General features: G+C 38.4%; 1 protein-coding gene across 1 annotated transcript; it reads right to left on the bottom strand.

The window, feature by feature from the left end:
* Positions 1-13,777: 13,777 nt before the first annotated feature.
* r3hdm4 (R3H domain containing 4) lies at positions 13,778-23,948 on the bottom strand. The gene is made up of 8 exons (XM_067431523.1): positions 23,773-23,948; positions 22,818-22,972; positions 19,972-20,090; positions 19,781-19,895; positions 17,757-17,842; positions 17,547-17,632; positions 17,344-17,399; positions 13,778-15,163 (listed from the first exon to the last, which is right to left on the bottom strand). The coding sequence occupies exons 1-8, from the start codon at positions 23,817-23,819 to the stop codon at positions 15,060-15,062; spliced, it is 768 nt and encodes a 255-aa protein (XP_067287624.1). The 5' UTR covers positions 23,820-23,948; the 3' UTR covers positions 13,778-15,059.
* Positions 23,949-24,500: the final 552 nt, after the last annotated feature.

Raw genomic sequence — 24,500 nt, 5'->3', positions numbered from 1 at the left:
CCGCCGCGCACCCGCGACCATTAAATAGACATACGGGGTCCGCGGGTTATGAGACGACCCGCGCATCACTAGTTCAGGGCTATCAGGGTTGTCATGTCAACAAATGCACGCGCGATGGCATCCCCTGTTGTAGGATGACAGATCTTACGACAGTAGTTGAGGACATTATTTTTTCCAAACTGTAGGGGGACCCCGAGAGCAAAAGTAGCCAAGTGCGGCTTTAAGGCATGTGGGCCATGCTCATCCATTGCCCCCACCAATCCTAACGTTAATTTATGTTAACTCTATACAGAGTCAAATACATGTGGTGCACGACTTCAGCGTTCGTCACAATATTTTAATGGACGAAATTTAATAGGCAGCTAGCAAGTTTCAATGGCGTCAATTTATGTTTGTGTAACAATAATCTATATGTTAGTTATTTGTTTTTAACGATAACTAAATTCTATCTTGAGACCAGCTTAAAACGTGATCGCTAAACACTAGGTTATGGCTGCTTAAGGCTGGTAAGCTAAACATTTAGGTGAAACGTTACCTTGTGATTAACGTTAAGTTAGTGATGTTCGTGTTCCCAAGTTAACGTTGGCTAGCAAAACTTCGGTCGACCCCTAAACAACTTTGCATCATCATTAACATGAGAAAGTTATCTCTGTAATTCAACTTGACAAAATGATCTAAGCACAAAACAGAGGCGAATATTTTGAAAATGAATACTAAGACTTTAAAACTTTACTTACTTTGATATTCAGCAGAAGCGCGTCTTCTCATCTAAACCCGCAGCAGCGACGTCCGTGACAGATTGTAATGGCGGTCGGACAACGCAACGTTCAACCTTCAACAAATCCTTTGGGGAGGAGTCACTGTTACTCTGTAATTTAGCTCCCACTCTACTGGCACATTTTACTCTGTACACTCAAAACAGAGCAAAAACTACTATTTTTGAGGAAAAAATTAATAACTTCGGAAAAACTACTCCACCAATGTCGTCTGAAGCAAATGAAAAGTGGGTGGGTGGGTAATTTACTTTTTACTACCGTTTAACGTTTGACGCCATATTTACTATAAATATTTATACATACATACATATTTACAAATATACTGCCGTTTACTAAACGACTGATTGGAGCAGACAAATTTCGACTCACATTTCGGAACGGCATTTGTTTTTGAATAAAAATGGAGAAAATATTAGAAAAGTAGAAATAAAGCGTCTAACATGTGTTTAATAATAAGTGTTTTTTTATGGTTAGGGGTAGTTAAACAGACATGTACTGAATTAGAGACGATCAAAGTGAGTGGTCCAACATCGTTGGCCGTAAAAAGTGGGTGGGTGAGTCATATATATATATATATATTGCATTGACCAGCAGGTGTCTAGTGTGCATTCGAAGCCTCAAGAAATGAACCACTTTCCAACACATCAGGCTGGAAAGCTTCATTTCGCCAACACTAGTAATTCGTTAAGGGCCTCTATAATCTTGTGAATCTGCATAATTGGCCCCAATAGCAATAAAAGGACCACCTATCTTGAAGGATGAGAAAAAATGTGTACCCAATATTTTGAGAAAATATTTCACATGGTCACACTTAGATATCAAGATTTGGCCTATGATTCACAACAACGGTGACAATCAAAGCAAGCATCAGTGCGGTACTATGAAGCCACCCATCATGCATTGCAGCATGAAGTTTTTTTTTGTAACCGTTGTTGTAAATCATAGGCCAAATCTTCATGCCTGTGTGTGAGCATGGGAAATATTTTCTCAAAACTTTGGGTGCATGTACTTTATCATCCTTCAGGATAAGGCTATTGGTGCCAGTACCATAGTCACAAGATTATAGAGGCTATAAACAAATTACTATTCTGCTGAACAAGAACACAAAATCAGATGCTCACTTTCTGATGATTTAGTTATTATCAAGTGACAACACCTGATGTCATTTTAGTTTTGCTTTCTCAGCCACAACTATTGTGGTTCATACACAGTTACAGCAGCATAAGAAACATTAACACATGTATGGGGACCAATAGCCCAACTAAAGCTAACGCTTCCCTCCACATTGGTGACTTCAAATTAACCATAAATCCTCAACATCTAAATATCTGTTAATTTAGTTTTCATGATTTTTGGATAAACACACATTTTCTGTTAGTTGCTTTGAAATTACAAATAGAACATATGTCCACAATGAGCACATTTGAACTAGTGTTTAAATGGATATTTCCGTCGTAATGAGACGAGAGAGGTATGTATCAACTCGTTTAAGTTAAGGGAATAACATAGTTTAATATGAAAAAGCGGTGAAGTAACCCTTTAACCTTGAGGTCCATGAGTGTCTATATCAGACGTGCAGATCACGTCCAAAACAGACGTCATAAAAACTTTCATTCTGGCTCCTCAGTAGACCTCTTTTCAACGTCAGCCTCTAGCTGCAAGACGTTTTTTTTTTGGACATAACTTTGCTTAGTGGGAAGTTGCAATTAGTAATAGTGTTTAATATAGCCTATCAAGTTAAATTTGACATTACTAGCTTTTAATCTAACTCACTACCACACGTTAGCTTTTCGCTAGCCTGGTAGCTTTCCATCCTAGCATCCGGGTCTCCTGTTTTCTGAGTTCTTTAGACAACTGTGGTGAGTTGGATTATTAAAAAGACTCTATTAGACAACTGTGGTAAGTTTTGGATTCATCAACAAATACGGTAAGCCATGTCTTCTTCTCCTGTCATTGTCACTTGCACTGCATGCTACATGTTTAGCATATCTATCTCCGTTGGCGAACAGGGCTTCACATCTGATAAATGTAAGGAATTAATCAGGCTGACGGAGAAGATTTCAGATTTAGAGACACGCATCCAAGCTTTATGTGAGAGTAGTGAGAATGTAACAGCTTTAGATACTGCTTTGGATGCAACTAGCTTAGTGAACACTCATTGTTTGGTTCCGGCTGAGCCCGCGCAGCAGGGCTGGGTGACGATGAGAAAGCATAGTCGCGGATCAAAAAAACGCTCTTCCGTTCCGATTAGAACATCAAACAGGTTCTCCCCACTCAGTGACGCACCCACTGAGGATCCTGTTGAAAGTGCCCTAGTTATTGGCGAGTCTATTACACGGAATGTGAAAATAGAGACACCAGCCACCATAGTCACATGTTTACCGGGAGCCAGAGCGCCTGACATCAAAGCAAATTTAAAAGTGCTGGCTAAAGCTAATCGTAAATTCTCTAAGATTATTATTCACGTTGGCACTAATGATGTTCGACTTCGCCAGTCGGAGATCACCAAAATTAACATTAAAGAGGTGTGTAAACTCGCAAGTACGATGTCAAAAGCCGTATTTTTCTCTGGTCCTCTCCCTGCGAAAAGGAGTGATGAAATAGTTAGCAGATTATCATCACTCAATGGCTGGTTGTCTAAGTGGTGTCTGCAAAATAACATAGGTTTCATAGACAATTGGAAAAGTTTTTGGGGCAGACCTGACCTGTTGAAGATAGACGGCATTCATCCCTCCTGGGCTGGTGCTGCTCTTCTCTCTAGTAATTTGGCACATAGTCTTAGAGCTAAACCTTGACTCACTGGGGCCCAGGTCAGGAAGCAGACAAACTGGCTAAACCAACCGTCTGCTAGCTGTCTCACATCACCAAAGTCAGCTAAATCCCAGCACATAGAGACTCTTTCAACTAGATATTATCATATAGAGACTGTGTCTGTTCCCCGAATTAGTAAATACAAAAAAACATCAAAACCATTCAACAGTAAAAATTTAATTGATGTCCAACAAATAAACAACAGATATAATACGAATGAACAATTGATAAAGCTTGGGTTGCTGAATATTCGATCCCTTTCGCCAAAAACGCTTGTTGTCAATGATATGATTATAGATCATAACTTAGATGTGCTGTGCTTGACTTTAAATTACTTTAAATGTGCTGTGCTTGACTTTAAATTACTTTAAATGAGTGCACCCCCCGAGATTATTGTTACAAACCTGAGCCACGTCTGAAAGGTAAAGGGGGAGGTGTTGCTATAATTTATAATAATATTTTCAGTATTACTCAGAAGTCTAGTTTCAAATATAATTCCTTTGAAGTTTTGGTGCTTTATGTAACGCTGTGTAGCGTAAATGACAAATGACATCTCAGATCATTACCTAATATCATGTATACTTAATTTACCTAAGGCTGCAAAGGTAAATTAAGTATACATGATCCCCTCGCTTCAAATATGGCAGGACGATAACCGCTGCGACTAAAGATTGCTTTGTACATAATCTTCCTCATCAGTTCCATCTCCTCAGCATTACAGATAGCCAAGAGGAACTTGATGCTGCAACAGAAACTATTGACTCTCTCTTTACTAGCACTTTAGACATAGTTGCTCCCCGGCGCTTAAAGAAGATTAAAGCAAATAATCCAACGCCGTGGTACAACGAGCATACTCGGGCCCTTAAAACAGCAGCCAGAAAAATGGAGCGCAGCTGGAAGAAAACAAAACTGGAGGTTTTTCGCAATTTGTGGAAAGAGAGCATGATTGCATACAGAAAGGCCATAAAAACTGCTAGATCTGCTTATTTCTCAACTCTTTTAGAAGAAAACAAACACAACCCTAAGTATTTATTCGATACAGTGGCTAAATTATCAAAAAATAAAGCTTCAGCTTCTGATGCTTGTAAACAACACAGCAGTAATGACTTTATGAACTTCTTTACTAGTAAGATTGATAATATTAGGAATAAAATTATAACCATGCAGCCGTCTATTACAGTATCACTTCAGATAGAGCACTGTAGTGTCACTGAGGAAAAATTACACTCATTCACTGCTATAGAAGGAGAAGAATTGGCTAAACTTGTAAAATCATCAAAATCAACAACATGTATGCTTGACCCTATACCGACTAGGCTATTAAAAGAGATACTTCCAGAGGTCATAGATCCTCTGCTTAATATCATTAATTCATCTTTGACATTAGGATATGTACCGAAAACTTTTAAGTTGGCTATAATTAAACCACTTATTAAAAAAACGCAACTTGATCCTAAAGAATTAGTCAATTACAGGCCGTTTCTGTCAAAAATACTAGAAAAGGCTGTGTCTTCACAATTATGTTCCTATTTAGAAAGAAATGGTATATGTGAGGATTTCCAGTCAGGATTTAGACCGTATCATAGTACTGAGACTGCTCTACAAATGATTTACTCTTATCATCTGATCGTGGTTGTATCTCTCTATTAGTGTTACTCGATCTTAGCGCTGCATTCGATACTATCGATCACAATATTCTTCTGAATAGACTCGAAAATTATGTTGGCGTTAGTGGAACTGCTTTGGCATGGTTTAAATCGTACTTATCTGACCGTTATCAGTTTGTAGCAGTAAATGAAGAGATGTCACACCGATCACAAGTTCAGTATGGGGTACCGCAAGGCTCAGTGTTAGGACCGTTGCTTTTCACCCTGTATATGCTACCACTGGGAGATATCATTAGGAAACATGGCGTTAGTTTTCATTGTTATGCTGACGATACTCAGCTCTATATTTCCTCACGCCCTGACGAAACCTACCAATTCACAAGATTAACGGAATGCATAGCTGATATAAAAAATTGGATGAATAGTATTTTCCTGCAACTTAATTCAGCTAAAACTGAATTTTTAATTATTGGACAGAAAAGCTCCACAAGTAGTAACCGAGAATACTGTCTAACACTTGATGACTGCTCTGTCAAGCCCTCGTCGTCAGTGAGGAACCTGGGTGTGCTCTTTGATACCAATCTCTCATTTGAAAGCCACGTTTCTAGCATCTGTAAAACCGCATTCTATCATCTTAAAAATATATCTAAATTACGGCACATGCTTTCAATGCAAAATGCTGAACAGTTAGTACATGCGTTCATGAGCTCAAGGCTAGATTATTGTAATGCTCTACTGGGTGGTTGCCCTGCTCGCTTAATAAACAAACTCCAGCTGGTCCAAAATGCAGCAGCTAGAGTTCTTACTAGAACCAGGAAGTATGATCATATTAGTCCAGTTCTGTCAACATTGCACTGGCTCCCTATTAAACATCGCATACATTTTAAAATCTTGCTTATTACTTACAAAGCACTAAATAGTTTAGCTCCCCGGTACTTAAGCGAGCTCTTAACGCATTATACTCCATCACGTCTATTGCGGTCTCAAAACTCTGGCCAGTTGATAATACCTAGAATATCTAAATCAACTGCAGGCGGTCGATCATTTTCCTATTTAGCTCCTAAACTGTGGAATAGTCTTCCTAGCATTGTTCGGGAAGCAGACACACTCTGTCAGTTTAAATCTGGACTAAAAACACATCTCTTTACTATGGCATACACATAGAACATTTTTAACTTTCATTATTCAATTCAATTGACTGATTGTTAGGCTGCATTAACTAGGTCAGCCGGAACCGGGAACACTTCCCATAACACCTGATGTACTCGTTACATCATAAAAAGAGTGGCATCTACGCTAATGTTGTCTCTCTGTTTATCCTGAGGTTTATCCCGGATCTGGGCCCTGTCCGGATCGGATGGTGGACCTGCCTGGACATGACCAGCTCATCCTGGAGTGTCTGCTGAGCCGTGTCAATTGGTGTCTCCTCTGAATTTGCCCCACTGGCACGACATGCTCAAAACCCGTCTTCGGCGCAATATCAATCAATCAATCACCTTTATTTATATAGCGCTTTTACAATCACGATTGTGTCAAAGCAGCTTCACAGTGTCAAACAGGGTAATATTGCGACAAAATTAGATTTGGCTGTACAGCCGTACTGGAGAAAACAGTGATGTTATCAGCTTATTTTAATTTATCATATAGCGACAATGTTGGCAGATCAGTATTATAGTTTATAGAATTAAATAAGACCTAATTCATATATTTTATTTGTATAATAAGTTGAATAACTTTAATCATATTTTTAGTGTCCCCAACTGAGCAAGCCAAGCCAAAGGCGACAGTGGCAAGGAACCAAAACTCCATCGGGGCATGATGGAGAAAAATAAACCTTGGGAGAAACCAGACTCAGTCGGGGTGCCAGTTCTCCTCTGGCCTATTAACACAACGTGTAAGATTATTATTCTGGCAACCTTACAGGTCGGAAATCATATTAGATCGGATTATTCAAAATTTTCAGGGTATCACGGAAGAGACAGATTTATTTAGGATGGGGCGTCAATTACACAAGAGTATGAATACATGAAAGATCGGAATTATTGCGCCGAAGACGGGTTTTGAGCATGTCGTGCCAGTGAGGCAAATTCGGAGGAGACACCATTTGACACGGCTCAGCAGACACTCCAGGATGCGTTGGTCATGTCCAGGCAGGTCCACCATCCGATCCGGACAGGGCCCAGATCCGGGATAAACCTCGGGATAAACAGAGAGACTAACATTAGCGTAGATGCCACTCTTTTTATGATGTAACGAGTACATCAGGTGTTATGGGAAGTGTTCCCGGTTCCGGCTGACCTAGTTAATGCAGCCTAACAATCAGTCAATTGAATTGAATAATGAAAGTTAAAAATGTTCTATGTGTATGCCATAGTAAAGAGATGTGTTTTTAGTCTAGATTTAAACTGACAGAGTGTGTCTGCTTCCCGAACAATGCTAGGAAGACTATTCCACAATTTAGGAGCTAAATAGGAAAATGATCGACCGCCTGCAGTTGATTTAGATATTCTAGGTATTATCAACTGGCCAGAGTTTTGAGACCGCAATCGACGTGATGGGGTATAATGCGTTAAGAGCTCGCTTAAGTACCGGGGAGCTAAACTATTTAGTGCTTTGTAAGTAATAAGCAAGATTTTAAAATGTATGCGATGTTTAATAGGGAGCCAGTGCAGTGTTGACAGAACTGGACTAATATGATCAAACTTCCTGGTTCTAGTAAGAACTCTAGCTGCTGCATTTTGGACTAGCTGGAGTTTGTTTATTAAGCGAGCAGGGCAACCACCCAGTAGAGCATTACAATAATCTAGCCTTGAGCTCATGAACGCATGTACTAACTGTTCAGCATTTTGCATTGAAAGCATGTGCCGTAATTTAGATATATTTTTAAGATGATAGAATGCGGTTTTACAGATGCTAGAAACGTGGCTTTCAAATGAAAGATTGGTATCAAAGAGCACACCCAGGTTCCTCACTGACGACGAGGGCTTGACAGAGCAGTCATCAAGTGTTAGACAGTATTCTCGGTTACTACTTGTGGAGCTTTTCTGTCCAATAATTAAAAATTCAGTTTTATCTGAATTAAGTTGCAGAAAATTACTATTCATCCAATTTTTTATATCAGCTATGCATTCTGTTAATCTTGTGAATTGGTAGGTTTCATCTGGGCGTGAGGAAATATAGAGCTGAGTATCGTCAGCATAACAATGAAAACTAACGCCATGTTTCCTAATGATATCTCCCAGTGGTAGCATATACAGGGTGAAAAGCAACGGTCCTAACACTGAGCCTTGCGGTACCCCATACTGAACTTGTGATCGGTGTGACATCTCTTCATTTACTGCTACAAACTGATAACGGTCAGATAAGTACGATTTAAACCATGCCAAAGCAGTTCCACTAACGCCAACATAATTTTCGATTCTATTCAGAAGAATATTGTGATCGATAGTATCAAATGCAGCGCTAAGATCGAGTAACACTAATAGAGAGATACAACCACGATCAGATGATAAGAGTAAATCATTTGTAACTCTAATTAGAGCAGTCTCAGTGCTATGATACGGTCTAAATCCTGACTGGAAATCCTCACATATACCATTTCTTTCTAAAAAAGAACATAATTGTGAAGACACGGCCTTTTCTAGTATTTTTGATAGAAACGGTAGATTCGAGATTGGCCTGTAATTGACTAATTCTTTAGGATCAAGTTGCGTTTTTTTAATAAGTGGTTTAATTATAGCCAACTTAAAAGTTTTCGGTACATATCCTAATGTCAAAGATGAATTAATGATATTAAGCAGAGGATCTATGACCTCTGGAAGTATCTCTTTTAATAGCCTAGTCGGTATAGGGTCAAGCATACATGTTGTTGATTTTGATGATTTTACAAGTTTAGCCAGTTCTTCTCCTCCTATAGCAGTGAATGAGTGTAATTTTTCCTCAGTGACCCTGCAGTGCTCTGTCTGAAGTGATACTGTAATAGACGGCTGCATGGTTATAATTTTATTCCTAATATTATCAATCTTACTAGTAAAGAAGTTCATAAAGTCATTACTGCTGTGTTGTTTACAAACATCAGAAGCTGAAGCTTTATTTTTTGATAATTTAGCCACTGTATCGAATAAATACTTAGGGTTGTGTTTGTTTTCTTCTAAAAGAGATGAGAAATAAGCAGATCTAGCAGTTTTTATGGCCTTTCTGTATGCAATCATGCTCTCTTTCCACAAATTGCGAAAAACCTCTAGTTTTGTTTTCTTCCAGCTGCGCTCCATTTTTCTGGCTGCTGTTTTAAGGGCCCGAGTGTGCTCGTTGTACCACGGCGTTGGATTATTTGCTTTAATCTTCTTTAAGCGCCGGGGAGCAACTATGTCTAAAGTGCTAGTAAGGAGAGAGTCAATAGTTTCGGTTGCAGCATCAAGTTCATCTTGGCTATCTGTAATGCTGAGGAGATGGAACTGATGAGGAAGATTATGTACAAAGCAATCTTTAGTCGCAGCGGTTATCGTCCTGCCATATTTGAAGCGAGGGGATGGCTTTGCAGCCTTAGGTAAATTAAGTATACATGATATTAGGTAATGATCTGAGATGTCATCGCTCTGCTGCAGAATTTTAACAGTATCAACATTTATTCCATGTGACATTATTAGATCTAAAGTATGATTAAGGCGATGAGTGGGTCCTGATACGTGTTGTCTAACTCCAATAGAGTTTAGAATGTCTCTAAATGCCAATCCCAATGCGTCTTTTTCATTGTCTACGTGGATATTAAAATCCCCAACAATTAGTACTTTATCTACAGCTAATACTAACTCCGATACAAAACCAGCAAATTCTTTGATAAAGTCTGTATTGTGCCCTGGTGGCCTGTATACAGTAGCCAACACAAATGTCAGAAGGGATTTATCATTTACACTACACAGTGTTACATAAAGCACCAAAACTTCAAAGGAATTATATTTGAAACTAGACTTCTGAGTAATACTGAAAATATTATTATAAATTACAGCCACACCTCCCCCTTTACCTTTCAGACGTGGCTCATGTTTGTAACAATAATCTCGGGGGGTGCACTCATTTAAAGTAATGTAATCATCAGGTTTTAGCCAGGTTTCTGTCAAACACAGCACATCTAAGTTATGATCTATAATCATATCATTGACAACAAGCGTTTTTGGCGAAAGGGATCGAATATTCAGCAACCCAAGCTTTATCAATTGTTCGTCCGTATTATATCTGTTGTTTATTTGTTGGACATCAATTAAATTTTTACTGTTGAATGGTTTTGATGGTTTTTTGTATTTACTAATTCGGGGAACAGACACAGTCTCTATGTGATAATATCTAGGTGAAAGAGTCTCTATGTGCTGGGATTTAGCTGACTTTGGTGACTAGAGACAGCTAGCAGACGGTTGGTTTAGCCAGTTTGTCTGCTTCCTGACCTGGGCCCCAGTGAGTCAAGGTTTAGCTCTAAGACTATGTGCCAAATTACTAGAGAGAAGAGCAGCACCAGCCCAGGAGGGATGAATGCCGTCCATCTTCAACAGGTCAGGTCTGCCCCAAAAACTTTTCCAATTGTCTATGAACCCTATGTTATTTTGCAGACACCACTTAGACAACCAGCCATTGAGTGATGATAATCTGCTAACTATTTCATCACTCCTTTTCGCGGGGAGAGGACCAGAGAAATATACGGCTTTTGACATCGTACTTGCGAGTTTACACACCTCTTTAATGTTAATTTTGGTGATCTCCGACTGGCGAAGTCGAACATCATTAGTGCCAACGTGAATAATAATCTTAGAGAATTTACGATTAGCTTTAGCCAGCACTTTTAAATTTGCTTTGATGTCAGGCGCTCTGGCTCCCGGTAAACATGTGACTATGGTGGCTGGTGTCTCTATTTTCACATTCCGTGTAATAGAATCGCCAATAACTAGGGCACTTTCAACAGGATCCTCAGTGGGTGCGTCACTGAGTGGGGAGAACCTGTTTGATGTTCTAATCGGAACGGAAGAGTGGTTTTTTGATCCGCGACTATGCTTTCTCATCGTCACCCAGCCCTGCTGCGCGGGCTCAGCCGGAACCAAACAATGAGTGTTCACTAAGCTAGTCGCATCCAAAGCAGTATCTAAAGCTGTTACATTCTCACTACTCTCACATAAAGCTTGGATGCGTGTCTCTAAATCTGAAATCTTCTCCGTCAGCCTGATTAATTCCTTACATTTATCAGATGTGAAGCCCTGTTCGCCAACGGAGATAGATATGCTAAACATGTAGCATGCAGTGCAAGTGACAATGACAGGAGAAGAAGACATGGCTTACCGTATTTGTTGATGAATCCAAAACTTACCACAGTTGTCTGATGGAGTCTTTTTAATAATCCAACTCACCACAGTTGTCTATAGAACTCAGAAAACAGGAGACCTGGATGCTGGGATGGAAAGCTACCAGGCTAGCGAAAAGCTAACGTGTGGTAGTGATTTAGATTAAAAGCTAGTAATGTCAAATTTAAATTGATAGGCTATATTAAACACTATATGGTGATGAGTAAGTTATATTTAGCAGTGTAATTTACAAAGAAAATATATCAAATAGAGATTCAAACACAGCTATACAGAGCTACAAACACTGTGGTGGCAGCAGCAGCAGGCAGACAGACAGGAGCAATCGATCAGGAACAATCAATCAGCCGTACAGCCGTACAATAATTCCGATCTTTCATGTATTCATACTCTTGTGTAATCGACGCCCCATCCCATCATTTATTTCCAAATAAATCTGTCTCTTCCGTTATACCCTGAAATTTTGAATATTCCAATCTAATATGATTTCTGACCTGTAAGGTTGCCAGAATAATAATCTTACACGGTGTGTTAATAGGCCAGAGGAGAACTGGCACCCCGACTGAGTCTGGTTTCTCCCAAGGTTTATTTTTCTCCATCACGCCCTGATGGAGTTTTGGTTCCTTGCCACTGTCGCCTTTGGCTTGGCTTGCTCAGTTGGGGACACTAAAAATATGATTAAAGTTATTCAACTTATTATACAAATAAAATGTATGAATTAGGTCTTATTTAATTCTATAAACTTAAATACTGATCTGCCAACATTGTTGCTATATGATAAATTAAAATAAGCTGATAACATCACTGTTTTCTCCAGTACGACTGTACAGCCAAATCTAATTTTGTCGCAATATTATCCTGTTTGACACTGTGAAGCTGCTTTGACACAATCGTGATTGTAAAAGCGCTATATAAATAAAGTTGATTGATTGATAATTCCAGCAAGGTACCGTGAATAATTCTTAAACTATATGCGCACGACAATCCACTCAGCGGAGGTTAAAGACACTTCTTCGACTTTTAGATGTAGTGTATTGGCCTAGCTTGAGAGTGGACGTGTGGAAACATTGTAAAGAATGTCCTACCTGCCAAAAGTACAAGCCTTCGCTCTCAAAACTCTTGGGTCACTTGCAGTCTACGTCTGTTGTTAAACCAGGATATATGCTTGGTATTGACTTGATGGGACCATTCCCTCGAAGTTCAAAACAAAATGAACACCTTCTTGTCATTGTTGATTTTTGTTCCAAATAGGTAGAGTTGTTTCACTTAAGAGCAGCAAGAGCACCTGAGATAGCAAGGATTCTGGTCGAGGAAATATTGGGGTACACCAGCTTATCTAGTGTCTGACCGTGGGGCATAATTCACACGCACTACTATTCTCTATTCCTATTCACTACTATTCTATTAACTATACAAAAACTATTCTCATAGCTTCCTAAAATTATTGTAGAACCACTATAGTGAGATGGGCTTTGTAACAACGTCTTTAGTGCCTTTTATGGGTCTTGAGAGAGGAAAAGACATTGGTGTCAAACGAGGCCTTTCTGAGCCATCGGATTTCAACAAAAATATCTTTATTTGTGTTCCGAAGATGAACATCTTATGGATGTCAAGCGACATGAGGGTAATTAATGAAAGAAATTTAATTTTTGGGTGAACTAACCCTTTAAGTAGACAGGCAGTCTGTTTATCGCTTGAATGCAGTGAACTCTCAAAATGCTTTCACCATAACAACAAACACATTATCGATATGAATACAATAAGAGGTTTGTTGTGCAGCATAACAGCTTCATTCATTATATCAGGAGTTTGGGCAAGTGTATACGCAATGTGTGATTGAGAGCTTTGAGCATTATAAAGAGAGCGTTGGATCAGGAGTGGAGCTAAACACTGCAGCTCATTTGCCCTCCAGGGCAAGTTTTGAATAGCCCTGATATACAGGCTAGTAGAACTCATATTAATGTAAAAAAAACTAAAATAAAAAATACTCATAAAGTGAAATTTTCATGTCAAAAGACCTTTAAAGTAATTTGCCTAAACATTTAAATGAATTCAGTTCACTGCAAAAAAAAAAAGTCAAAACAGGTTTAGATCAAAGGTGAGTAAATTATAAATGTTGTTTTTGTGGTGATACAGAATCGGAACTCGAACAGGATTTCGAGTATTTGTGTTCTTCAACCAAGCCTTTTAAGCTCATTTGTAAATTAATGTTTCACAACAACGTGAATAAAGGAAGCCAATGTTCAACAGAACTTATCATTTTTATTTTCATGGTGTAGCTCACATGACTTGCATCCAATCAAATAATTACACAATCTTATCTCGGTTAAAAGCTTGATATTTCAACAGGTACTTGCCACAGACAAAAACTAAATACAATGAAGTGCTCTATTGTGTATATTTATGTTCTGCCACTATAAAATAAATGGCATTAAACTCAAATATTCACACAAAAGTATAAATATTATTCTAAAAAGCCCACTCTTTATGGCAAAAGGGTTCAACACACCTGTTTTTTTTAGGTGATTGAGAGTAAAGTAAAAGTCACATTCATGAAGGTTGATGCTTGAGAACAGCACTACACACACACACACACACAAACATACACACTTTGGTTATAATCACCAATGCACGAATTGCTCAAGTGTCTCAGGACCCTTGATGGTATAAAACATTAAAAGATTTCCCCTGTATGTAAACCATAATAACCTTGATGTAAAGGCTCAATATATAAATACAACAATTTAAAACTGACAAATATGGCATGTACAGGTAAGGCATAGTTGTTAAGTGCATGTTGGCAGATCCTTAACAGAAAAAAGAAGTGTGTGACACCTGATAACAGCATATTAACAAACAAGACAAGTACTGTTTTACTCAAATTCAAGTTATAGAATGCTGGATATAAAAGGACTACAGATCCCTCTTGTCAGGCAGGACTGGCTGAAGTAAATAAGCAGAATTTTAAGTCTGCACAAATCAAATGCATGTCAATTGCAAAATGCTTTGCAGTAAAAATAAACACATTGTACTGACGTACACAATAACTACATAACTGTCATGAGATTTGTGATATGTGTGCCATTTTGTAGGATCCTGAGTCGTAGATTTTTTTGACGGTGACTAAAGGTGGCTTTTAATTAAGAGCATGAACATCAAAAACAAAAAAATATCAATCATATTCTGCCTCTTCTTAAGTTCATACACAATTATGTTTCTACTTGTATTGTATACAAAGATGCCATGACAGTAAAAGTCTGTCTGGAACACGGAAAAAGAATCAGATCATGTAACAACATCTACTAATACGTGCTCCAAAACGTCAGAAAAAGCATTTAAAAAGTAAATGAAAGAGAATGATCGCTCTAGTTAGCGCAGTCTCTCCTAAAAGGCAAGGCCTGCAGGTCAGGTCCTATGACATAATGCCGCACGCACAGTTCATGTTGGCCAGGTAAAGGGCAGTGGTGCCGGTTCTGGCTGGATGAACAGTAATGGTACTGGTTGTGTTCAGAATTCTTAGCAGCTTAGCTCAACTGCTCCAGATAGGCAGAGAGCAGAGACTGAGGAGGCAGGAACTCTTCCTGTTTGTTGACTACCTCAGTCTGTCGAGCACCGTTACAGTCAGAGCCTGCAGAAAATAACACACTTTAGTTTTTCTTAGGTCACATGAGCAACAGCCGAAATGCAAAATGTTCCTGTTAATACTGTAAAGCTGCTTTGAAACAATCTGTATTGTATATAATGCTATATAAATAGAAAAAGGTGACATGACTAAAGAGACCGTGCTCAGGTTTGCAAAGTTGCATCTGAACAAACCACAAGACTTCTGGAACAATGTCGTTTGGACAGACGAGATGTTTGGTCAGCACGTTTGGCGAAAACCAAACAGAACGTAGAGCAAACACCTCATACCAATCGTCAAACATGGTGGCGGAGGAGTGATGATTTGGGCTCAGCATCTATGCAATCTTTGAGTCAACCATGAACTATACCAAAGTATTCTATTGTCAATTGTGAGGCCATCTGTCCGAAAGCTAAAGCTTGGCTGAAATTGGGTTGTGCAACAGGACAATGATCACAAGCACACCAGCACATCTACAACAGAATAGCTGAAAAAGAAAAGAATCAAGCTGTTGCACTGTCCCAGTCAAAGTCCAGGCCTCAACCAGATTGAAATGCATTGGTGGGACCTTCAGAGAGCTGTGCATAAACAAATGCAAAAAAAAAAGTTTTTTATTTTTGTATTAATTTTTTTCAGAACGATGTGACACTGATAAAGTCAAACAGAAACCGATTACAATTACTAAATCATTTATTGCTGCTAAAAGTGTCTCTACAAGCAACTGAATCATAGGGTGTACTTAGTTTGTCATCTGTGGCATCTCCATTTTGGCATTATTTTTGTAAAAGGTCCCTTGGCATGGATTTTTTTTATTATTATTTTATAATGCTTCCTGAAATGGGCTTATACTGTTAATATGGTTTTTACAACAAAAAAATTCATAATTTAGAAATAAAAGGCATTTTTTCTATACTGATATTAGCCCTCTGGCTTTTTAAGCTGTTTCAAGGGGCATGTCTGCTGTGAACTTCGGTGAAAACACCCACTGTTGTGATTGGCTGACATCTTTGCATTTGAAATGAGATTATGTGGCGGTGGGGGCGTGGTTAATTTAGTCAGGTGTGAGCAGCAGCTGCAGCACTGCCAGTCCAGAGAGAGACGGAGAGCTGGAGAAAGATTGCTAAGGAAGTATTATTGTACCGAGTTTTTGAGAGCGCGATTTTATTTTGTTTAATCTGAAAGCTCTGAATAAACCCGAGTGAACTTTGTAACGTTATTTCTCTCACAAAATGCTTTCACCACAACTAACAAAAATATGACATCGCCATGAATACAGTAAGAGCTTCTGTTGAGCATAACAGCGTCATTCATTATAACGGCAGTTTGGACAAGTGTGCACTGCAGATATACATGATTGACAGATCCAAACATTTTAAAGAGTGTTCTTTGATCGTTCTCTGTAGTTTAATCATTTAAATAACAGATTTGTTTCATGCTGCTAACAGAAACAACGTGAAGTTGATGGTTTAAGTCATTGGCTTGATTTACTGATGCATCAAGACGGGCGGCGGCGGGACTGACGGTATTAAACGATTTAGAAAGAAAGTCTGTGTGAACTTGAATGATTAGCTACACATCAGAACTCACTGATCCCAGATCAGGCGTTAATGAACACGGTTACTCACTGTTTGTGGCGGTGCTGTTGAATCCATATGGTAAAGCCTGTGCTGACATCGAGACAAATAAACTGAATCCATTCTCTACTAATTCTCTGGGCGGGTAAAGCAGAGGAAGAGGAGGAAACCTTTCCTGATATGACGTCCTAACAGGAGAATTCAAGATCAGCTCATCTGAGCCCTCATTTTCTCAAAGGCAGAGAAAGACAGCAAGAACTCGGTTTACACCGATTACAATTTCTAGCCACTTGGGGACAATACTCAGGCTAGGGGAACTCATATTAATGTTAAATAAAATGAAATTTCATGCCATGGGACCTTTAGATAAATACTGACAGTGTAATATGTTGTTGTTCATCTGAGGTTGTATTTACCTCATTTTAATACCAGATGATTTTTTATTATGTTTTGATACGTAAAACCATACAATTCAAAAGGGTGTCCTTTCTTTTTCACATGACTGCGTACAAATGAGTTTTTGAAAGTGTTTGAAACTAGAATTCACACCAGCCACATAAGAAAACAACCATGAATTCCCAACGTGTGAATGGAGTAATACATTTTACTCACTAGCAGAGGTCAGATCCATGTACTGGCAGATGGCATGAAGGAGCAGTCGCTCATAACTGAAGAAACACAGACCCATCAGAATTAAAACAGGCTATTCTACTGCTACAATAACATCTCAAGTAAAATGCATGTTTAATAGTTAGTGGTGGTCTGAATTAGTCTGCAGAGGTGCAGAGATGTATTAACGGTGGTAGTTTGTGCACCTGTTGCTGAGTTTGGTAATGTAAATTGAGTGTGGATCCGCCATAAAGAATCCCAGGAGATCGGACTCCAGGCCTTCCAACACTCCCTTAAATGAAGAAAATGAATGAACAGATATCGGACAGAAAATAAAATGATAGGAAACGAGAAAGGGATATAAGAGGGAAAGCATTTCAATAGACAAAGATTAAGCAAATGACAAAGAGCGTCACCATGGGAATCTGTTTGCGTCTCAGTGTTACTCGCAGCCTTCGATCGATCCTCTGGAAACATTCCTGAGCACGGACAGCTGGATTTACTGCTCAAAAGGAGACGAGAATGATCATCACAAATATGTTAAATATCATTAGAAATAATCTGCCTATGACTCAATTAATAAAGTGTTTAATTTTTGATGTTGGAATACTTCAAATCCCCAAATCAACGGCAGAGACAACCATAAGTAAATCATGCATCACCTATACAGAGTGCAAATACTGTGGCTCTATCGAAACATTGCTGTGTTTGTTTGAGCGTCCTGACACATCCGACTTCTGGCTCAACCAGTGCCTGAGTTTAGGGCAGAGTGGGGAGGAGGGGGTTTAAAAGTATCACAAGAAAAAAAGTGCTGTTTCCCCGAATATCAGCACGATTGCAAATGTAAGATTAATTTGAATACAAGTTCAATAAACAATACGTTGATATTAATTTCAATAAATTTTAAACACAGTATAATCCATTTTGACAATTTTTTTTGCCTATTTCATGAACGAAAATAGTTCAGAACAAAGCAGTACAGTAGCATATCACTGCAGAATACAGAGTGGTGTTTTTTCATGAATGAATCCACCATTGAACAAATCAGTGAATGAACGATTCTTTGACTCACTTATTAAGACTTAATGCGGTTTCAGTTTCATATAACTGTATCATGAATAGAAAAGTATAATTTAATTTTTTCATTTCATAATTTTATATATTTAAAGTATGAATAAACACTTGTAAATATATTTGAATAAACATTCAAAACATTATCCATGCAACTATAATTAATTGCAGTGTAAATGCACATAAATAATAATAATAATAAATAGTAATGATTTTACAAATGCACCACATTTGATTTGGCTTATTTACTATGTCCAGCCAACAAAGTACGTATTTATTTATTTGAATAAATATGCAAGTAATTTAAAAATGTTTTACATTATGTAACCAACTTTTTAATGTAATTTTTATAGTAAGCTAATTATGAGAGGGGTTCCCTTTTTTTGTTTGACACCTGCCTCCAAAACATCTGCGCATGGCCTTGATCTTAATGGTACATGCCGACTTTTTGAGACTTTGTTCACCATATCCCCCAGAGTTAGATAAGTCCATACATACCATTCTCATCTCTGTGCGTGCCATTACTCTGTCTGACGCACCCACCGCTAGCCTACCTTAGCACAAAGACGGGAGGCAAACGGCTCCATCTAGCCTACTGCTCAATAAGTGACAAAATAATGCCAAAATTTCCCATTTACTTGTTGAGTACAACATTGTGTACTAAGACAGACGGAAAATTAAAAGTTGTGATTTTCTAGACTGATATGGCTAGAAACTATACTCTAATTCCTGCGTAATAATCAGGGAACTTTGCTGCCGTACCATGGCTGAAGAGGCGTAATGATATTACACAGAGGCTGAAAATAGGCTAACTTCCATCAACATAACCAACATGACAACCTGCTTGCACAGAGATCGTGCAGGGGACTATTTTCATGCAACCTTTAATTTTCCGTTAGTCTTAGTACACGATACAACATGCAAATAGATAAATGTTGGTGTTATTTTGTCACTTATTGAGCAGTAGGCTAGATGGAGCCGTTTACCCCCAGTCTTTGTGCTAAGCTAGGCTAGCGGTGGGTGTGTCAGACAGAGTTATGGAGATACACACGGAGATAAAAAGGGTATGTGTGAACAGAGGGATACAGTGAATAAGCTTAAGTCCCAAAAAGTTAGTGTGCTCCTTTAAGGTATGAAAATGTAAACTGTACAAAACTTAAGTGCTTGAGTGCAGTTTAGAGCCATAGCTTAAGGGGACTAAGGGCTACAGAGAACATGTGAAGTACAAATGCCTCTCTGGCATGTGAAGTATGCAACGTCTGTATTGGTGTGAATATGTCAAGCATAAACAGTTCTTAAGATGTGCGTGGTGTGATAAACTGATGTGCAACCCTCTCTTTTATTGAATTGTGATTAAATGATGTCAGACCCTCTCTTTGGTCTTTATGGCTCTTGTTAGAGTGGGTCCTCTGAGCCTCCTCCTCCAGCAGAGCCAACAGTCGCTCTTGCTCCTCTCCAGAACGATTCATAAAATCACTCCAGTACTGAGAGACATGAGAGAGAGATTTAAAGACGTCAAAATATCCCTTCATTGGGAGCAGTTAAAGAATCCTGCGTTACCTCCACATAGTTTCCATTGGTGCAGGCTTCAGTGAAGATGGTGGGCGAGGCGGTTTCATGCCCTTCACCATCCTCTTTAGAGCATTCATCCCGTTCCAAAAGATTGTCCAGAAAGCGAGCTAGACAGAAGTAGAATGTTTGCAAAATATTACAAAATTATGACTAAACTTTTCTCTTTTCTTACTTTCTCTGTAACAAGTAATAATTTTTCTGCACCAAACATAAATTGTATTCCTTTTCATTTTTGCGCATTTGGCCGATGCTTTTATCCAGTGCAACTTACATTGCATTCAAGGTACATATGTGCAAGTCTTATGCACGTTAGCATTTTCACCAAAATAAATGGTTAAAAAAAAATATTTACGGCATTGTGCTTTAGTGTGTCAGTACAAATTATCAGTTTACATTTCCAAACATTCTTTTTGTCAGTCATTGTAATTATCCAGTGAGATTTTTGTATGCACAAGGAGTCTGACAACAGCCGCTATGCTCCACACGAAGATCTGATCTCACCATCATAGAGTTTATCTGGGATTACATGAATAAATTTAATAAATTAAACAGAATAAATCCAGAAGGCCCATGGCAATGTCTCCAAAAGATGTGAAGAAACCTATATGCAAAGCTACCTTAAACTGTGCAAGTGTACCTAAGATAAAAGCTGTTTTAAACGCAAAGGGTGGTCACGCCAAATATTGATTTGATTTAGTTAATAGAAGTTAAATGCGCACTATGTAACTTTTCCGCCTACTAGAGGTCGCCTATTCAAAACAAAGGCGTAGTTTGATGACAAGTTTGAGGGCAGCATCTTGGGACATGCGGTCTTACATTTACATTTAATCATTTAGCAGACGCTTTTATTCAAAACGACTAACAAAAGAGGAGAGCAATAGAAGCAACTAAACAAAAAAGGGCAACAGCCTGCAAGTGCTGTAAGAAGTCTCAGTTAATCGAGCACAGTACACAAACAATTTTCTTTTAAACAAACAGAACATTTTATTGGATAGTTAAGTGCTATTCTTTATTGGTCAGGTGCAATTGGAAGAGATGTGTCTTAAGATGTTTTTTGAAAATGGCTAGAGACTCAGCTGCACAAACTGAGATAGGCAGGTCTTTCCACCAGGTGGGAATAGTCCAGGAAAAGGTCTGTGTGAGTGATTTCATGCCTCTTTGGAATGACACCACGAGGCGTCGTTCACTTGCAGAACGCAAGCTTCTGGAGGGTGTGTAAGTCTGAACAAGCGAGTTTAGGTATATTGGTGCAGAGCCAGTGGTTGCTTTGTAGGCGATGACCAGTGCCTTTAATTTGATGTGAGTAGCCATTGGCAGGCAGTGCTAAGTAATAAAGAGAGGCGTGACGTACTCTCTCTTCGGCTTGTTAAAGACCACCCTTGCCACTGCATTCTGGATCAGCTACAAGGGTTTGATAGTGCATGCTGGTAAGCCAGCAAGAAGAGCATTACAATAGTCCAGTCTGGAGAGAACAAGAGCTTGGACCAGGAGTCTTCACCTCACAGCCAGTGGAAGAGAATTGGGATAACACTCGGGCAGAAATCATGTTCATGGATGCAATTATTAACATTAGTGTAGTATGAAGCAGAGCAGGAGCAAGTGTTGAGGAGCTGAGCAAGGTCGCTGGAGCGATTGCCTCGTGAGCAGCAGGACTTTTATTATGCCACAGTCGCCAACACCATTTATTCTTCTCTGGTCATGAATACAAGGATATGAGGTAACTCAGCTCTGATTATCATATTAGATACATCTGAGTGTGTTGAAAATTATGTTATGGCGTTACGGCTTCTATGACACTTGTTGCACACCGCAGTAAGAGTAAAGCGTTTCAACAAAATAAAACCGTAAACTGAGGGCAACGCACATATGGCACAATTGACCGCAGACGTCCCGATTCATTGGTTAAAATAGCAATTTTCTCACTATTTTCAAATAGTTGGAAACATTTGGGATATTGTAAGTACTCAATTGAACAAAATACAGACCGGCTTAGTCGTTTTTGGATATTTTACTGAAAAATTGTTATATAGTGCATCTTTAATTGATGAATAAAATTCATTTATGGCATTATTTTTTGATAGCATACTCACTTCACAGCTTTTAAAACTTTTCGCAGTACTCTAGCTTTGCAGATTTGATTTGCATGATGCAATCATGTCAATATGGACTGGTCAAAATCTCTGACGAATGTTTCCAGCACCTTGTTGAATCTATGCCATGTAGAATTAAGGCAGTTCTGAAAGCAAAAAGAGCTCCATCCCAGTACAAGCCAGGTGTACCTAATAAAGTGGCAAGTGAGTATATCAGTTCATGCATTTACTGGGAATCGAACCCATGACTTTGAAGCTGCTCTACTGATTGAGCGGCAGTCACAGTTATTGTTGCTCAGCAAGATTTCACAGGCAAATTTCAGATACTCCAAACTTCATGGAGTTTCTTGTGAGGGTGAAAAATGTGCTCAGGCAGATTTTGCCTTTGTGAGTTTGTTCAAGTTTAATGCAAAATTGCTGCACTGGCCAACAGAAAGTTGCTTTGTTTAAAAGTGTGAGTAGTGCTTCATACATTGAAATATCACTAATGTGACCAAACCTTAATGCTAAAAATGCTTGAACTACGGCCATGACATGAGCATCATATAGATTTTTGTGTCTATAATGGAAAAGAGCAATATGAACATTGTGCAAAACTTCAAATGTGTTCCACAGAAGAAAAAAAAGTCATGCATGTTTGAAATGACAAGAGGGAGAGTACATTATGACAGATTTTTTTTTTTTTGTAAACATTTGCTGTGCAGTACAACTAACAAAGTATCCGAATATCAAAGCAAGACTCACTGTTTTCCTGCCGTTGCAGACTCTTCCTGCCCTTGGCTCTGGGAGTGAGGTCAGAGTTACGGATGGCCTGGTTAATAAAGAACTGCTTCTTTTTGGCTGGAGAAACACGTTTTGCAGGAGAGTTGGGTAGAGATGAGCAGCGCCGCTCATTTATGCTGAAAGAAAACAGGAATCAGATATGTCTTGGTTTACTTAACTTTTCTGTACTCCAATCACAAACATGACAGCCACAAATTTTAGTGATACCAACTAACAAAATAAAAATTCCTTTGAATTTGTTACTGATTTAGTGGATTGGAATGTAGTTTTTCACATTGGACTGCTGTAGAATCTACAGATCCTTCAGTGGAGACCCACTGCTTTTATTTATAGCTCTAGCCACAGGCCAGATTCTTTACCATGGAAATAGGTCACAGCTTAGCTCTGCAAAAACATATGCAAATTAAAAGTCTACTTTTTCTATTATCATTTTATTTTTATCTGTTGTGAATAAGCTGCCCATTATCACCTATAGAAAATCCAGTACAAAGTACATTACACATTTATACTAGCTAATAACCTACAGATACGAAATCAGATGCGAAACACGGGTTTTCACATCAGTTTATACGGATATGCCGGTTATTTCCAAATTAGTTGACTTTACATATTTGAATTATAACCTTATATTAATTTATTGTTTCTGTATAATGACCTGTCATTTAGCTGAGATGCTAAACATTTATATGACATTAACAATCAATACATCGCTACCACGGTTTTAAATAATTACATCACTTTTTATTATTTATTTTATGTAAAACATTATATGCAACGAACACTTGAGAGATGTATATGACGCTTGTTTTTTATAATTTGGTTAAAGAGCTTGGCCTGCTAACAAAAACAACTGACGAGTATGTGCTGAGACAAATAGGAGCATTAGCTACCGGCAATAAGCTAAAAATGCACTTACATTATTACATCCTGTTCCTCATTGTTATTGCTATTTAACACAACCATCTCAAAGTCTTCTCAAAAAGAAACACGACAGACACAAACAGAAATTTATAAGGAGAAAAAGTCCAGAACAGCTGGCGTTAGCCGCGATGGCTAGTAGTGATAGAGTGAGTGGGCGGGGCTTGGGAAACCAGCAACCACAACAATTACACCCAACAAATATCCTCAAATGCTTCAACCTGACAGAAGTGTATTATATTTATTATATTACATTATTATATACCATGTCATTTGAAGTGTTTCACAATTTTAACTTTAAAAAATAGTCGTGAAGTGTGACAAGTACAAATGTTGAATATGTTTCACCACGCTTAATTATAAAATAATTATATTTAGGTACTGTATGACATGTTATTAGTCAAGTTATTAGGTCTATATATAGCTCTATAAAGAAACGACAGGAAATTATTTTGTTAATATCTGTACAAAATATAATTTAAAAGTAAATGTATTATTATTTTCATTTTTTTTCTCTCTCTACAGTTTATAAAAATAATCTCTTTTTTTCCCCATCGGTGAGTTTTAAAGTCTCTGTAGTGTAAAATGTGAGATACGGATAAAGATTACCACGATGACGGTAGAGGAAAGAAATTGCAGTTACAACTGTCATTTACCAGAGTGTATTTTGCCCCATACAGTAATCATCCATAACATCAAGCCTAAAATTATCCTTCACAAACATAA

The sequence above is a fragment of the Pseudorasbora parva genome, chromosome 22 (assembly GCF_024679245.1).
Source record: "Pseudorasbora parva isolate DD20220531a chromosome 22, ASM2467924v1, whole genome shotgun sequence".
Classification (NCBI taxonomy): domain Eukaryota; kingdom Metazoa; phylum Chordata; class Actinopteri; order Cypriniformes; family Gobionidae; genus Pseudorasbora; species Pseudorasbora parva.
The sequence above is the reverse complement of the archived record's forward strand: the minus strand, read 5'-3'. Positions and strand labels throughout refer to the sequence as shown.

Coding starts and splice junctions, on each gene's coding strand:
- r3hdm4 (XM_067431523.1), bottom strand. CDS start 23,819: ATGGTTGTGTTAAATAGCAATAACAATGAGGAACAGGATGTAATAAT. Junction 19,896..19,971: donor CCAATGGAAACTATGTGGAG/GTAACGCAGGAT, acceptor CATGTCTCTCAG/TACTGGAGTGATTTTATGAA. Junction 15,164..17,343: donor CATGGATCTGACCTCTGCTA/GTGAGTAAAATG, acceptor TATTTTCTGCAG/GCTCTGACTGTAACGGTGCT.